Below are 15,989 nucleotides of genomic sequence, written 5' to 3'. Positions count from 1 at the left end.
TCCTGTCAATTTTACATATTTCTGTTAAATCTCAGATTTTTTTCTCCATCCAGACGCCAACTGCTCCAGTCACTTTGAAGAACCTGGTCAGTGCATGCAGACTGGTCATTAGAAACTAAATCATTTTACTGTCCCCCAACAGAAAATATAGTATGATAAGTGGAAAATGCAGCAGGTCCATATTTATATGAAAACCACCATACTATAAGCCCTCTATTAGAAAATCATAGATAAACAGCAATATAATTGAATAATGATGATTGGAAAAATAAAATTGTGGAGGACACCTTCAGAGCAGAAACCTTTTTTTAAAACTCTAGAACCAGCAGTAGGGTGACTGGTGGGCGTCGGTAGCTGGTCTGACTTTTCCTACCTTGACCGGGGAGCGGGTCATCATCTCCCCAGAGCCCCGGGGGAAAATCCTGGCCTGGGCGATCATCTCCAACACACTGGTCTTCCCTGCACTCTGGTCTCCAACCACCACCACCTGACACAGCACACCAGGGCGAGGTGGGAGAGATGGAGGACAAAGCAGAAACAAAAAATAAATGTGAAAAAATATTGTGTTTGACACACATTACATTCTAAAATTGACACAGAATCTCAATACTAAATTCTCCACATTTCAAGGACTGTATTTCCCATGAGGTGTGAGTAATGCTTGACGGTTCCTCACCCTGGGTAGGTGGTCCTGGGTGTTGTAGTTGGAGTCGTAGTCTGACAGGATGTCCAGGACTTCAGAGTACAGATCGATAAGGGACTTCTAAATAGGGAAGATTTGAGGTTAAAATTTTGACAACTAAAACATTTTAAACATCTAACCAATTATATTTCTGGGCAGTGCAATAGTCAAAAGGTTGTACATTGTTAATAATGTAACCAACCAATAATAAAGGCTTGAATGATCATATGATAGAAAAGTTTGTAAGTATAGGTAGTGCTCTGGGTTTGACACCAACCTTGACTTTCCTTTGGTGGATGCCTTTGTCGTCTTTCTGCAGAACCACTTTTCTCAGTTCTTTATTCTCCTTTTCCAGTCTTTCGATCAAGCGTTGGTACTTCATCTGTAAAAAACCCACCAGCTAAATGTTGCCGACCAACATAAAACCTGAGGCTCAAGCCAGAGAGGTTTCCAGGTTGTATAATATTAGGGGGAGGAATTCAGGTTGGATAAGGAGTGGACAGGTGTATCATGCCGCTCCTCAGGAGTTATTAAACACAACGCAGAACTCAAGATGCATTTTCACTTTCTTGAGAAAATCAATCTATTTGTCCCAGTATCATAGCAAAAATGTCTGGTCTGGATTAACTGAAATTAATTTTGGTTCTGATGGTCCAGAATAGTGATAAAATTCACTGAAAATTTGTTTATTTAACTACCTAAACCATGACTACATAATGAGAAGACGTAGCATACAGCTACAGAGGCAATCAAATGTAAATGTCACCATTGTATACAAAACGCTTTATTAGTTGGCTGCCATTTTCTTGTGTAACAACCTAAGGTTTGTGAGTCAAGTTTGAACATTGTTACGTTAAAAAAGGAGTGAAAAGTAATTAAAAAGGTTCATATTATTTGATTTATCATTACCTGATTACGGAGCAGTTCTTCTTGGAGCTGGTCTAATTTTTCCTTATCTGAAGACTGAAAGTAACAAAGGAAGAAGAAATTAAGAACAGAAACATGCCTAGTTTCATCTCCTTACCTTCTGCAAATGAGACCATCCCATGACACCTTCCAAGTACACCGTCATGCACAATGAATACCATGAGCCATGCATGAACACCACAAGTCACACAACCCTAACCACATAACACAGAGCACAACAGCTGAGAAAAGATGAGTCGAAAGTTAGTGTGGGTTAAGGCTGAGTCTGATCATGGAATCGATGTCAAGGTAATTATTATTATTTTTCTCTCCATAATTTCCTCATGATTCGTCACAGATCCGCTGTTCATATAATTTGATTGAGGATGAGAGGATTTGGGGGTGGCAGGACTGAAAGACAGGGTGAGGTTAGCAGATGAGATTGGTGGCAGGGGACATGACGTTTAGCATACAAATACATTAAGACACACAAACACAAAGAACACACCTGAGGCTATGTCTATACTAATAAGTAGTTGCAAAATTCATAGCGTTTCTGTTTTGCAATGCAGCACAACTTTGGCTAAAGTGACTGTAGCGGACTGTGGCAGTGGGGGCATGGTTAAGTTCATCCTGCCACGGTGCAGCTGTACCGGGTTGGCCCAATCAGTCCCACTGGCGCTGATTGGCCGGACCCAGCGAGAGTTTTTACGTGTTGTCTGTCTTGCAGCGAGGGGATGTGGTGGTGCAGGAGACGTGACCCTGCGGACCAGATCACGACCCAAAATGGAGCCGGACGCTAATTAATGCAATATTAATTTATAGCTAGAGAGCCTTTTTGTTTATTCTTTTAATAAAAAACCTGCCATGTCGGCATCTCACTGCCCGATTGTCTCCGTCTCCCTCCCTGAACCTATATCTTGTGGGTAGAGTCCACCACAGTGACATTCCTGATTGGTTTTCTAAACTACCAATCCATCCATGCACATCTCTACCAGCTTGATCTGGTTCAGGACCATGCGGGGCTGGAGCCCAGTCAGTCTTCCTGCACGCATAAGACCGGAATGAAACGCAGTACATCTCAGGCTTATGGCAGGGACACACCAAAAGACAGTATCAGAGGGGATCATAAATCTTGGTATACCAGCACACACTATAGAAGACAAGACTTAAGACTTAATATCAAATGAGCTTCATAGTCTCATAAGAGTCCCAGATGGAAATGTTCTCTGAAACACCCTAAAAAGAAGAGAATTCCTTAGGAGCTTGAAAAAAATTGTCTGTGATTGAGTTCGCTAAAGTTCTTTGGTGTACACGAGGCACAACCTGCAGGTTTTTGGAGGTGGGAGGACACCAGACACCAGAGCACCTTTGGGAAACTCACACAAGCAGGACAGGAAGACACTCTGAGACAAGATTCAAACCCAGGTTTCTGGTGTTGCAGAGCGATGATGCTGCCTGCCCACTGCGCCACCAAAACTGTGACCACAATTATTCAGATTTATACATACTTCATAAAGCAACCATGATTGAAATCACAAATTGAAGTTACATAAATAAGTATGTTTTGTAGCAGCCAACTCATTATTGTGGCATTCGGGCTCACAATTATGGTGCAAGTCTAAGTCTTTATGAAAACCATCCAATAAGGCTGAAGCCATACGCCTAACAAACAATCAGAACACCCCTTGATAAAATGGTCAAAAGGTCAAAATCGTGGTAAATATCAAAAATGCAGGTCATTCCATGCAACTGGGTGTTACTCCATCCCATGCAGTGGACGCCAGTGAAACCCTGGAGGGGTCCCAGAGCAGAATGAGGGAAAGTATGATATAAATATGATTTAAAATAATGTATAATATAATCCTATATGATAGAAAGAATGTGAAAGAATGACATCCAAAACTACTCATTACTTAAGACTTGAGGACAGGAGCCATCGTCCATTTTTGCTCTTAATGTAACATAAGAAACACCTTCTCAGACAGTTTGAGAATAATGTTTGGGAAGCTTATGTTATGTATTAGGCATATGTAAGAGATGGAACCAGTTTTAGGTAACTGTCCTTTCAAGCCATCCCCAAAGCTCAGCTGCAAAGCAGCCTCAGTGATGCCTGACTTCAAATCACCAGTGATAAAGAGATCATGAAATGGGGTAAGCCCCAGTAATGCTAAAAGCCATGATTTTACATTATCCAAATACAACTTAATCTCAGCCAAATTGATGTTTTTTACATTAAGATGTAACCATAAGTTTCAAGGGTTGGGAGAATTAATGTAGATTCGCCGTCTTAGCATAAGCCAAATTTCTCACTGATTACTTAGAGGTACAATCAGTAATTGCACAAATTGTACATGACATTATGGCATGGGTTTGCATACATTGTTGATTAATGCCAGTCAGTCCAATGTTACCTTGATAGCTGCTCAGATTTCACGCTCTCAAAACAGGTGGTCCCCACCGGACGCTGTGTTTGGAAGGGAATGCCCCTCAACCTCCGACCTGTCAATCTCAGTTCATTTCCCGCCCCATGAACTACACTGCTTATATCCCCAAACTGGATTATCTTTGGTTAGCTGAAGCATGGATGAACATTCAGCTACCAAACAACCAAGTTGCAAGACCCGTCTCGCAACGAAAGCTAAAAGGGCTCGTAGAGGAGGAGCATTCATATTTGGCAATGCCTTTGTAGTTTCTATGGCCTCCTTTAGTGGTCGCCATTTGTAATACTGTAATACTGATTGCACCTTTAATGTTACCTTCAGCAGCATTTTACATTTGATCAAATCAACACAGGGCCCAGCCTGAAATAGTGTTTCTATTATCCCAGGTAACTGGCAAACCCTACAGAGGAGAAGGGCTTGGAGTGGCCCTACAGCATATAATCTGCTGGTCGTCGAGAGCAGTCAAGAACTGGCTATGTATGGGACGTCTAAGGAGGCTGGGATGGGGTGGGAGCATCACCTTGCGTTTTTGCTGAGGGGGGCTGGGGTTCGGAGGTGGTGGGGGACGCGTGTTATTGGCTGCAGCGACCCGCTGGACCTCCTCCTCATGTCGCTGTATCTGCTGCTGAATGAGAATTTGTTCGCCGAGCAGACCCTGCTGGGGGACGTCACAGTGAGAGAGGCAGGAGCAGAAAACCAAACCAGTGACCAACTGGGCCAGTCTGCCAGCCAGACCAAGGCAGCACCGAAACGCAGGCCAAACCACGGCCCACAGTCGATGGCATCACCAGGCCAGACTATCATCATTTTAGTCAATCAATGGAATAGAGATTCTTTGGCTTCGGCACATGTTGCCACGATTGTCAGAGCTTGCCAACAAAATCTGCCTCTCTCAGCCACAACGGGGAGATGCCGAACTTTGCCGGTCTGAAAGCGGAGGAGGCAGCTGATACCACAACCAGTGACTCACAGCAAGTGGCATGTTCCATTTTCTGTACTCATCAATCACAGAGAACACAAAAAACGGCTATGGCTCACCAACAGTACATTAACCATGGCTTAAGCATACAAAATATTACCATACTGAAAAAAAATAAAAAATAAAAAATATTGACAAGTTTGATTTGAAAAAAAAAAAAGATTTAAAAGTGACAAACTATGGACCAAAGTGTTGAATGAAAACTAAATGCATGGCAAGTTTAAATGACTTATCATAGTGTATGGATGAATATTTATACTGAAGGAATGACATCATACCGAAGTCAATGAATGTAGATGACAATAGTGTAGTTTTTTTTCCATAATCAGTCTGATGATAATGATAAGAGTGTTTTTGATGATGATGATAATGATGAAGTTGAAATTAGCCAAGCAAGCACTGGGATAATCAGGGAGAAGCAGAGGTCAGCGGCTGGGATGTGCAGGTGTTGGGATATTTTTTAGTCCAGTAGACCCCAAATCCTTGCTGCATAATGTCACTACATGTATGTTAAATCAAGCAAAAACTAAAGGATTCAGGGAGGTTAATTTCAGCAGTAAGAGTAATGTCATTCTAAATTTAGAGGAGGAATTTAGTTTAACCTTTTTTTGTCTTTTTTTTTTTAATTAACCCAAGAAAATAGGGTGACCATTTAATTTGAAATATCTTATTTGAGATGTTTTGTTTTTGTCAGAAAGTCACTGTTCAATACAAACATAAATAAATCATACAAAACACAGACAATTATATCCAGCAGGGGTTAACTGTAACCCACTTGCACAGGGAAGACAAGACAAAGAAAAGTTATAAAGAGAGGACAACAGGGGTAAACAAATGTGCATACACAGTGTTTTGTCACAGGCTGCAGCGTACAGTGAAGCCACACATGAGGGCATGGCCTCCTTGAGGGTTGCTTAAAGCTGCTGGGGGGAAAAAAAAAATCAACATTGAAAAGAATGGGCATGTGAAAAAGCAATGGCAAAGCAAAAGTAAATTAGGTAGTGTAAGCATGATTTCGCCAATTTATTCTCTGTTGGATTAAGTGCAATTTAACATTGCTATTTATAGTAAGTCACTATAGCTTACTGTAACATGAGCACTGTTGCCACAATCAAATGTAACGCAGAAAGGTACTTTTCAATGAGCTTCCAGAGAAAAGGAAACCCAAAACCATGGTTGTTCTGAATACACACTCTAATTTACTGTATCGTAAGTGCTATCAATGCTTCCTCTATTGGTTAGAATACTGCAGATGCTGGAAGCCGTGTTTTCCCCATTATTAGGCACAGGGAATAAAAGCTGAACGGGACCTTTGTTTCAACGTGGGTGGAGTTCATTCCAATATCATTTTCTAATGCCGCATAGAGAATAGAACCCCTACCTGGTTGTTAATGACAAACTTAACTTATGTTCGACAACAGGGCTGCAGGACAGTTTAAGAATGTATTGTACTGCTCAGAATTGTGCCGTTCATTACAAATTCACAAGCAAAAAACCCAAACCCAAACATGATTAAAAATATCTAAATCTGAACAGTCCGACGCTTTTTCAGCCTTTCAGAATTTGAGTCCCTTCGTTGCTCAAGGAAATAGTGCCACTACCCTCATCATTACCTGTGGTATCTATTAGGGCTGGGTGTTCTCACAATTCCATTCAATCCGATATTGATGAGATGGCTGACTCTATATCTAATATATAGACATTTTGTACATACAATATTGCCACCAACTTTTTAGTATACCATCTGACATACATTAGAAAAATATTTCACAGAAAATGTTCAGCCTTAAACAGAAATGAATTCTTTGGATTAATTTGTGATTAAGCAGTAAATGGTTACATAAAGAATCGGTTTAACTATTCGCCCAATAGAGTTTAAATATTGTTTGGGTTTTTTTTCTCTTAACTCAGCTCTCGTGTGATACTCTTCTCCGCAGAACTTTCGATATCCCAGAGTGCATTTGATTCGATGTAATGCTTCATACTGAAAGCCATGCAGCAGGTGAAAGTAACAAAGCAATGGTAAAGTGGGGGGTGGGGGGTAAGGCAAGTGGCGACCATGGCGACTCACCTTCTTGTATTGTTTGTCCCCGCTCTCTGACGTGGCTATAGTCGGAGCATCTGTAGCTTTCAGCTGAGGCTCGCCTGAGGTTTCTACCAGAGAAGAGAACCGCCAAGGGGTTATTTGCAGCATGTACAATACTGTGAATAATAAAGCCCCTCGAAAGTAAATATCTGGAAATTCAGTATTCTAAATAGGAATTTGAAACGTAATGCCACACAGAAAATAAAGGGACTTGCATGAAACAAAGTCCCCTGACCCATTTACTGCGTGGGAGGTGTTTTGGGAATTTGGTGTTGGCATGCACCATAAAGCAGCAGCTGTTGACACCTTTAGAAACACATTCTAAAGCCTGCATGTAGGAAAACACAGCATCTCTCAACATGTGATGGAACAGCTTTCCTCTGCACCTTTATAGGGATGGATGCCAACTGTGACAAGCACAGGAGCAGACACATTTGCTTTGCCTGACCCACAGAGGTGTTGTAGACTCTGCAGCCGACTGGGAACAACAAAGACTTTCGTTTCTCAAGTACAAAAATGTATTTCTAGGGCCGCAGGAATAGAATTGCTCAAAGGGTGATGACGATAGGGAACATTCTCCAAACATTTGGGTGCCTCTTTCTACTTGCAAGCAGAGCCCGCAGATATTAGTCATCCAAACGTTAGTATAATTAAAGAGCACAAAGGCCTTATGGAAGGACCAGGGAAACAAAAGAATGTTAGTCAAAACAGGACAGAGAAGCCAAAGAGAGCAGGTCTACATGAGGTGGAAGGGAAGGAGGACATATTAAAGGGAAACACACTGGATCTGTTGTTAAGAGCACTGGCGGGCAGGATAAAAACATACAAAAAAAAAATACCCTCATAGATGGTATGGACCATCCCACAGGACAGGGAATTAAATCCAGACCCTCAACATAGAGAAACAATCTGCGGCCCAACCCGTGTCTGGTAATTAAAGTGATGTGTAATACTTTTATCGAGTGTTTAAATGCATGTCTGCCACCAAGTGCAATTCTATTTTTCCTTTGCACAGTTACTCATTCCAAATATCCCAGCTGACAGATGAGACCCTTTCCATTTATTGTTCAAGACACTGAATGTTGGCAAAGGTGTCGTCGGGTGCACCACAACAAACTGGGGGGGGGGGGTACACTAAGTGAGGCATTTAGGGGTTTACACACCTAACAACAGATGCAGACCAGAAGCTCCTTTGACTTCACTACCCAAACTTACACCTGTGAAAAATGTGGAGGAGGGGAGGTAGGGAGGGAGGGAAGGAAGGAGGGAGGGGATGAGAACAGAAGAACAGCACAAAATAAAATTATACAACACTGAAGCAGTGGGGGTTGGTTGAGCAGCGTCATTGCCAGATGATGTGTGACAAAAATATAAGAGAAGATAATGAGTGATGAAGCACGGTGCCGTTGTGATGGATTAAATAAGTCCAAATTATAATTAAGTCACGTTACGATAGACCCAAATACAAGGGTCTCCCCAAAAAGTGGAGATAAAATGAGTCTCAGGGCTGTTCTGATCATGACGTTTTATTTAACAGTAAATGTCATACAATTGCAGTTGCAATTACAGTTGCAATTAGCAATTCAATTGTCTTTTTTGTTCATTTTATGTCACTTATATATTCTGAGTCTTAAATAGTGTCAGAATACACATCAATCTCATGTTCTTTGTGAATTGCTTATCTTTTCGTTATTGTCAGGGTTCATTGAAATCAAAGCTGAATTTCTCAACAAAAAAAAAAAACTCTGACAAGCTGCATGAACAGTTTGATTCTGTACAAATCAATGGAGGAACAAAGACAATGCCAAAAACACTGAATAACTGGTCCAAATCCAATCAACTATTTTATGTCAAAAGAGGAAAAATAACCATAATCAACCAAACAAAAAGCTAAATGTGGAGAATGGATCGTCTATCAACTACTGTTCAGTTTGCAACACTGAGTGTACATGATCTCACGGAGATAAGGTGATTTTGAGGCAGGTGCACAAACACACTAACACACTTTCAGCAAAGAGCCATGACAGTGTTAATCACTTGTGTTAGACGAGGAGCCTGGCAAAGCCCAACGCAAATGTGAGAATCTAATCAAGTTCAAATAAGGAATATCATCTACCTCAGAACCAGGATAATGTACAGGGTGTTTCAGTCTGGCATTAGCATCTGGCAAACTCATTACACCATTTCCAATGTTGATAAAGTGTGCTGTACCCTTACCACTGGACAATAGGCTTTTGAGGAAGGTGAAGTTCTCTCCAATCTTATCCATGTCAGGAAGAAGTTTGGCTATTTCCTCAATCTCTGGTAGGGCTTTGGCCAATTTCTCTGTGATGAAACAAAAAAGACAAGTTCATGGTTCTTGAACCAATCCAGCAGCGCAGGCCAGAAAGCCACAGTAACACATGTTTTGCTCGAACGGATAGTGTATGTCCAGTAAACTTTGTTCAAAGGTTTGAACAAAAATATGGAAATACCCAGTATACTAATACAACCACTTATAGTGCTGCAAAGATCTTGACAATTTAATTTCAGATTAATTGTCATACAAATAATTGGGATTAACAATTAAATTGTCTTTCCTTGTTTATGCCACTATCATAGTATAAGCTCAGAACAGTATAATTATACATGTCTTGTGATCAGGTGATTAAGTAAAAATTGTGACAGCCCTAGACATTTGTATATTCAGCAAGCTAAAATGTATGTAGATATTTGTGTGTGTCTGTGTATATATATATATATATATATATATATATATATATATATATATATATATATATATATATATATATATTTTGCATTGTCTTCTCAGGAAAAGGTCATGCTATAGGAGGCTTTTTTTTAAGTCCTGACAGCATTAACTATTTAGGACATGAGATGCAACTGTTTAAATTACAAGGAAAACTCATCACCTAGAATAACAGATGATAAAGACAATAAAACAATTACTCATGACTCATGACCCTGCTGAAAGTACTCACCTAGATCAATTTGTTCACTCAGTTCCCAGATGAAATCAGGGATGACCCAGTTGTATTCACTAAAATCAGGTAGAAGGTCCTTCCACTCATCATATGTCTAGAGGAAAATGACATTGACATTGGTCATATCACAATGTATACAGTATATGCTCTATAACATGTATAGAGTGGTCCCTTGGTGGTTCCCTCATCTGAAAGTAAATGGGAAATGAATGGGTTTTTGGTTAGATGTCTGAAAAAAGGTCTGTGGTTTACACGAGTTTAAGTGATTTTCACGTTTTGTTCTGCAACAATAAAATATGTCAGTTAATACACCACTAATGAATTTTGAAGCTTTAACACGTCTTAAAAAGGGCAGTTGTTAACAAGTAGCTAAATTAGACTATAGATTGTTGGGGCCTATAAACGTAATCACGCCAAATATGGAAAGTCATCTACCCACTAGTCCGCCTTTACAGCCTCTAGTTACGTATACTTGTGCTCTTGCAAACTATTTAACTCAAACTTTCCAGGCTTTTGTAGAAGAGGTTAGTGCACAAAATTAAATGACAAGTTGGAAGCTAAGTGGTGGGGATGTCGAAGTCATGCGACCGTGGTGTAGTTCGTTTAGAGCCTAACGTTAGCATTTTACTTCTGCTGATTGCATTGATGCTTCAAAATTATGAAAGTGGTGTTCATTTGTTCATTATCTTTCTGATAATCCCGTCCCACTAGCTCCCGTGCCTGTGTTTTTATCTCAGATCTATTTATTTTTGTTTGTTTCCTACATGTATAGAACATTTTTTTTAAACAAACTGAGTTAAGGGACTGCCTTGCCCTGTATTGTTTGAAAAAAAACAAAAAAAAAACAAAACTGTGTCCCCAGAGTGAAGACACACGTCTCCTTGTTGCTATGGGACTTAATTTAGTAAAAACTGGATGTTTCTGTGTAAATACTTTACTTGTAAATAATAAATCCTGGACTTCTGGAATGGGGAAACCGCATTTGCCACATTACATTACGTTTTATGTAATGTAATGTTATATACGTAAATCGTATATCGCCGATCGATTGGAATTGCTTGCCTGGCTGGATATAAATATTGTAAAGTGGAATATTGGGGTTAGAGAAAACTTACACAGCAAAAGTGAAGAACTCCAGCAAAAATAACTTCCTAATAAGCATTGCATTTTTAAACACATTATGCCCAGAAACCACAACATGAACCAAGAGGAAAAATGAATATTTTAAAGTGATTGTGAAGTGACTGTTTCTTTGATATGTGCAAATTGCACACAAATTTATATTCTTAGACAAAATACATGACCTATCCCAAGTACAAGTGTCATTTAATTGCAGCAAAAACACAGCAGAAGAGCAAAAAAAAAAGAATGAAAACAGCAAGGAGTAAATAACCCTTGATTCTCCTTTGAGGAGATTAAGTGAAGTTTCACCATGAGATTTCAGCCCAAGGCAGAAAATGAATATTGGTTCTTCTGACTTTGACGGATGCTTAAAAGACGTAAAGCAGAAAAAGAGTTCCCCTCACAAGAGGGTATATGTATGTGACAAATAACCTCTTGAACTTCAACTTTACAAACGGCCACTATCTAAAACAAACCTTTTTCGCTGTGTAACCTCCACCCACTGCTGAGCCCAGCAGGATGTACCGGAGCCTCAGGAGCCTCGCAGCCAGACGAGCCACCCAGAAGTTACGCTGATGCTGGTGTCCACGGCCCCCCGACCCCGGGGGGGGTTTGGGGGGTCGCATGGGCAATCTGGACAGGGAGGTGAAGTGGCGCGCTGCCGTGCGATGAGGGGGCCGCTGGGGGTTGGAGTTCGCCGAATAGCGGTGGTGGATGGCACGTGAGAGCGGGTGCAGCTTCTGCAGGGGTATTCGGAACCTTACCCCCATGTTGGTGGAAACAAGGTTTCGACAGGTCATGCTGAGAAACCAGGAAAAATAAGACAAAACACTTTATTAATTGCAGTGGAGAAAATTGTCTGCATTTAACCAACCCTAACTATGTAGGCAGTCACTCAGTGCGCAGGGACCAACTCCATTCTAACGGTAACATGCATGTCTTCAGCGTAGGACAAAACTATGGGAGAAAAACCCAGAGACCCACATCAATATAGGGAAATCATGCCCCACAGATTTAAATCCAGACCTTTGCTGTGAGGCAACAGCGCTTACCACTGAGCCACCAAGGCATAGAAACCAATTGAAAGTTTTACAATGAACATGTGAATTTGTCAACACAACCCACCTTAAGTACTAAGCAGTCGGACAGGATTGTACATTAGAGTGTGGTGGGGGAAATGTGACATACATGTAATTCAACATTTTAGTGGTAGGTCACTCTGCAATGTTTTGATCCGTCACCAGAAACAAATAGAGGACATAATTGACCCACAACAGTTTGCAAGCGTGGGAATTCAGCCTTCATGCTGTAAAGGAGAACACTGACAATCCCTGTGCATTATGGCTGGACAGCTAAGTAGCCGAGGCACCGTTATTTCACAGTTAACCTAGCTAGCTGACAGCTTCACACTCACGGGCCGCTTTATACATTGAGCAATAACGTCACGGACGGCGTGAAGAGGCGTAGCGAGGCGTCACGACGAGATACACTACGAGGATTCAAACGAGTTCACCGCTTGAATGCGGTCACTGTCCGCCGGTAACGTCATGCAGCGAACCTGTCCTCCACTGTCAGAATGACAAGCCCCGCCATACGGCGCTACGGTGCGCTTTAATATCCTCTTACCAAGCAACTTTGCTTCCGACACGCAACATGGTGCTGTTGCCAACGACGAGTACACACAGTCTTCTTGTAGGAAATACCCTTCAGGCATCATTTAAAGCATCGCTCCTCCTGATAAACACGTATTCCCCCACCGGTAACCGCCGCCCGTTAGCGCGTCGCTAGCAAGGGCACCGACTGACAGTTCCACTTCCGGTACTGCGCGAGCGGTGCAGCCTCGATATCAGTTCGGACACGCGCGACATCAGGTACATGGTTCCTACCCGAGGGTTCAGGTCTCCAACATGTGTTCTATGGTTCCTCGAAGCGTGTTTGCCTCCTATCCGATCGCTCCTCATTTATTTTTTAAATATTTTTTCCCACCGTAAAATCGGTCCGATTATTTGCGCGCTGCATGTGGAAAGGCTCGGTTCATACAGGCCGCAAATTCCCGGAGGCAAATGATGTGTGCGTCACGGGCCGGAGAGACCTGCAACGCCTTTCGTCTCCCGCTAAGAGTCATATTCTCTAAATAGAAAAACATTCGGGACAGTAGTGGAGTTTTTGCAAATGACGGTGGCCTGCCATCAGCTTAATGCTACCCGTCGAGCAAGTCAAGGCGACCCTATAACGCACAAGAGTTCGGCAGCTTGCCCTTTCCACAACTAAGGTCACTTTTCATGACTCCGCCGTCAGAGGAACACTGGACAGAAATGTGATGCTGTTATCACTCACTTGAGAAAGAGAGAGAATATATTGGACTATATTATTATATTATATATATATATATATACATAAAACAAATACTTCAATCACCAAAAATTGTGTTGATGATATATTACTTTTGTAGTGTAAACTTTCACCGAAAAATGCAGCATCATTTATATGTGATTACATGTGTGTGAGACGTGTGTGTAACTCCTGTTCATTTTCATGTTTTTATTTTTATTTTTAATTTACAACTTTCCTTCTACATTTGAGCATGCGTGTGTGTATGTGCGTGCACGTCCAATCGCCAAATTCTTCTCTCCCTCCTTAATCCTACAGTGTCTTTTTATAACTTACGACATAAACGCCTAAATACGCTTGAACGTTTGGTTGACGTGTGGATGGTTTTGCATTTGTATATTGTGACACACATATCATGTCGGAGGGAGGGGAGTGGAACGTGGGTTGGAGCGGACTCTCACTGTGGGGTTGCAGTGGATCCTGGAATGGAGTTCGCTGTGGGGTCGGAGTGGATCCTGGATTGGAGTGGACTCTCACTGTGGGGTTGGAGTGGATTATGGATTGGAGTGGACTCTCACTGTTGGCTGAGAGTGGATCCTGGATTTGACTCTCACTGTGGGGTTGGAGTGGCTCCTGGAAGGGACTCTCACTGTGGGGTTGGAGTGGATCCTGGATTGGAGTGGACTCTCACTGTGGGGTTGGAGTGGATGCTGGATTGGAGTTGGCTCGGAGTGGAACTTGGAATGGACTCTCACTGTGGTGTTGGAGTGGACTCTTACAGTGGGCTTGGAGTGGATCCTGGAAGGGACTCTCACTGTGGGGTTGGAGTGGATCCTGGATTGGCGTGGACTCTCACTGTGGGGTGGGAGTGGATGCTGGATTGGAGTGGATCTTGGAATGGACTCTCACTCTGGTGTTGGAGTGGATCCTGGATTGGAATGGACTCTCACTGTGGGGTTGGAGTGGATCCTGGATTGGAGTGGACTCTCACTGTGGGGTGGGAGTGGATGCTGGATTGGAGTTGGATTGTAGTGGATCTTGGAATGGACTCTCACTCTGGTGTTGGAGTGGATCCTGGATTGGAGTGGACTCTCACTGTGGGCTTGGAGTAGATCTTTGAATGAACTCTCACTCTGGGGTTGGAGTGGATCCTGGAGTGGATAGGACTCAAAATGGTTCACACAACACAAACAACTTGAGAACATTTTTTTCCATTGTTTTCTGCATTCAAAAATCTTAATACACATTTGAGGATTGTAGTATTTGTTCATCTTTTTCCATTTATATTTATTTGTCTAGAATGTATATATTTGTGAATTGTGATACAGAATTCCTCCTAGGTTCCCAGCAGAGTAGTAAGGTTTAAAGAAGCCTACCCTTCTGGAGAAAAAGGTTTTCCATTCCAAAACGGTGTAAATTGAGACATGCAGCGCAGACATTATTTTGAGCACATTAATTTAAAAGGGGGGGGGGGGGGGGGGGGGAATCAAGAGAAAACCGAAATACAATTTTAAGAAAAAATGTAAGTACAAAGTACAAAAACTTGCCAGCAATTTATTTATCTGATTAGAAAAAGAACATACCGCTTTGGGTACACGATATTAGAGATTTGTCGAAATGCCATAGCCAATGCTAAAATAAACTAGAACAATGATTAAAAGACTTGCACTCCCAGCAAGCCCACTCACCCACTGAGCAAATTGGAAATGAGATCCGGACAATTACATCTCAACTTGATAACATCATCCATCAAAAGACAATTCCTCATGCACAGTATCATGCTATTCTTTCAACTACAGCAGTCTCTAAAAGTTAAAATCAAATTGAGGAACAACATCCTACAACCACCTCCGATGACTGAACATCTTACTCATATTGGTCATTTAAAAAAATCCCTTTCCCAGAACATACAAACTTTTATTAAAAAGAGATGACATTTTGTCTTTACCTACCATGGAATAAGAAAGAGACCTTGCTGTTTCCACCGATATCAACCTGTGGAAGCTTATTTGCAACAACACCTTTTCCATGACGCTCAATTCCAAAATGCAACTCATAAGAGTCTGCACAGAGCTCTTATCACGCAACACAAAATGTTCAAAATGGGTTTTGTCGATAAAGACGTTCGTTCTCAATGTTCTCTTCATACCAGACATGACTACTTTCATGCCTTGTGGCTTTGCCCACCTATCCAAATATTCTGGACCACCATCACTTATCAACCCTTCTGGATCACAGCATTCCAGTCTCCCCGACTATATGTCTCAGTTGGCACACCACTGAAACACCACCAACCCATTTTGATCGGCTGAACAATTGCCAAGAAAATAATATTACTCAGTTGGACAAACAGAGAGAATCTCACCACATCCAAATGGTTACATTTATTAATAGAATACATCTAGGATGCTAAACCGATGTACAGGGACAGAGTGGAGCGACAGATGCCGCAACA

The 15,989-nt window shown here is 41.6% G+C and overlaps 1 protein-coding gene across 4 annotated transcripts in view; it reads right to left on the bottom strand.

Moving 5' to 3' along the window:
- The window catches only part of opa1 (OPA1 mitochondrial dynamin like GTPase), a 43,431-nt gene extending 30,454 nt beyond the window's left edge, over window positions 1-12,977 (bottom strand). The window contains exons 1-11 of one of the 4 annotated variants that reach the window (XM_080004757.1): window positions 12,830-12,977; window positions 11,680-12,004; window positions 10,079-10,175; window positions 9,315-9,422; window positions 8,261-8,314; window positions 7,083-7,165; window positions 4,553-4,687; window positions 1,592-1,645; window positions 960-1,064; window positions 677-763; window positions 374-487 (exon numbers count right to left, since the gene is read on the bottom strand). In XM_080004757.1, coding sequence (XP_079860883.1) covers window positions 374-487; window positions 677-763; window positions 960-1,064; window positions 1,592-1,645; window positions 4,553-4,687; window positions 7,083-7,165; window positions 8,261-8,314; window positions 9,315-9,422; window positions 10,079-10,175; window positions 11,680-12,004; window positions 12,830-12,858 — 1,191 coding nt within the window. In that variant the 5' untranslated portion in view covers window positions 12,859-12,977. The remainder of the gene's footprint in view (window positions 1-373; window positions 488-676; window positions 764-959; window positions 1,065-1,591; window positions 1,646-4,552; window positions 4,688-7,082; window positions 7,166-8,260; window positions 8,315-9,314; window positions 9,423-10,078; window positions 10,176-11,679; window positions 12,005-12,829) is intronic. The other 3 variants (XM_080004759.1, XM_080004758.1, XM_080004760.1) reach the window with 3 other exon arrangements.
- Between the last annotated feature and the right edge of the window lie 3,012 nt (window positions 12,978-15,989).

This window comes from Zeus faber (assembly GCF_960531495.2).
Source record: "Zeus faber genome assembly, chromosome: 1".
In the NCBI taxonomy this organism is placed as follows: Eukaryota; Metazoa; Chordata; class Actinopteri; order Zeiformes; family Zeidae; genus Zeus; species Zeus faber.
This window is presented reverse-complemented; position numbering and strand designations above follow the sequence as displayed.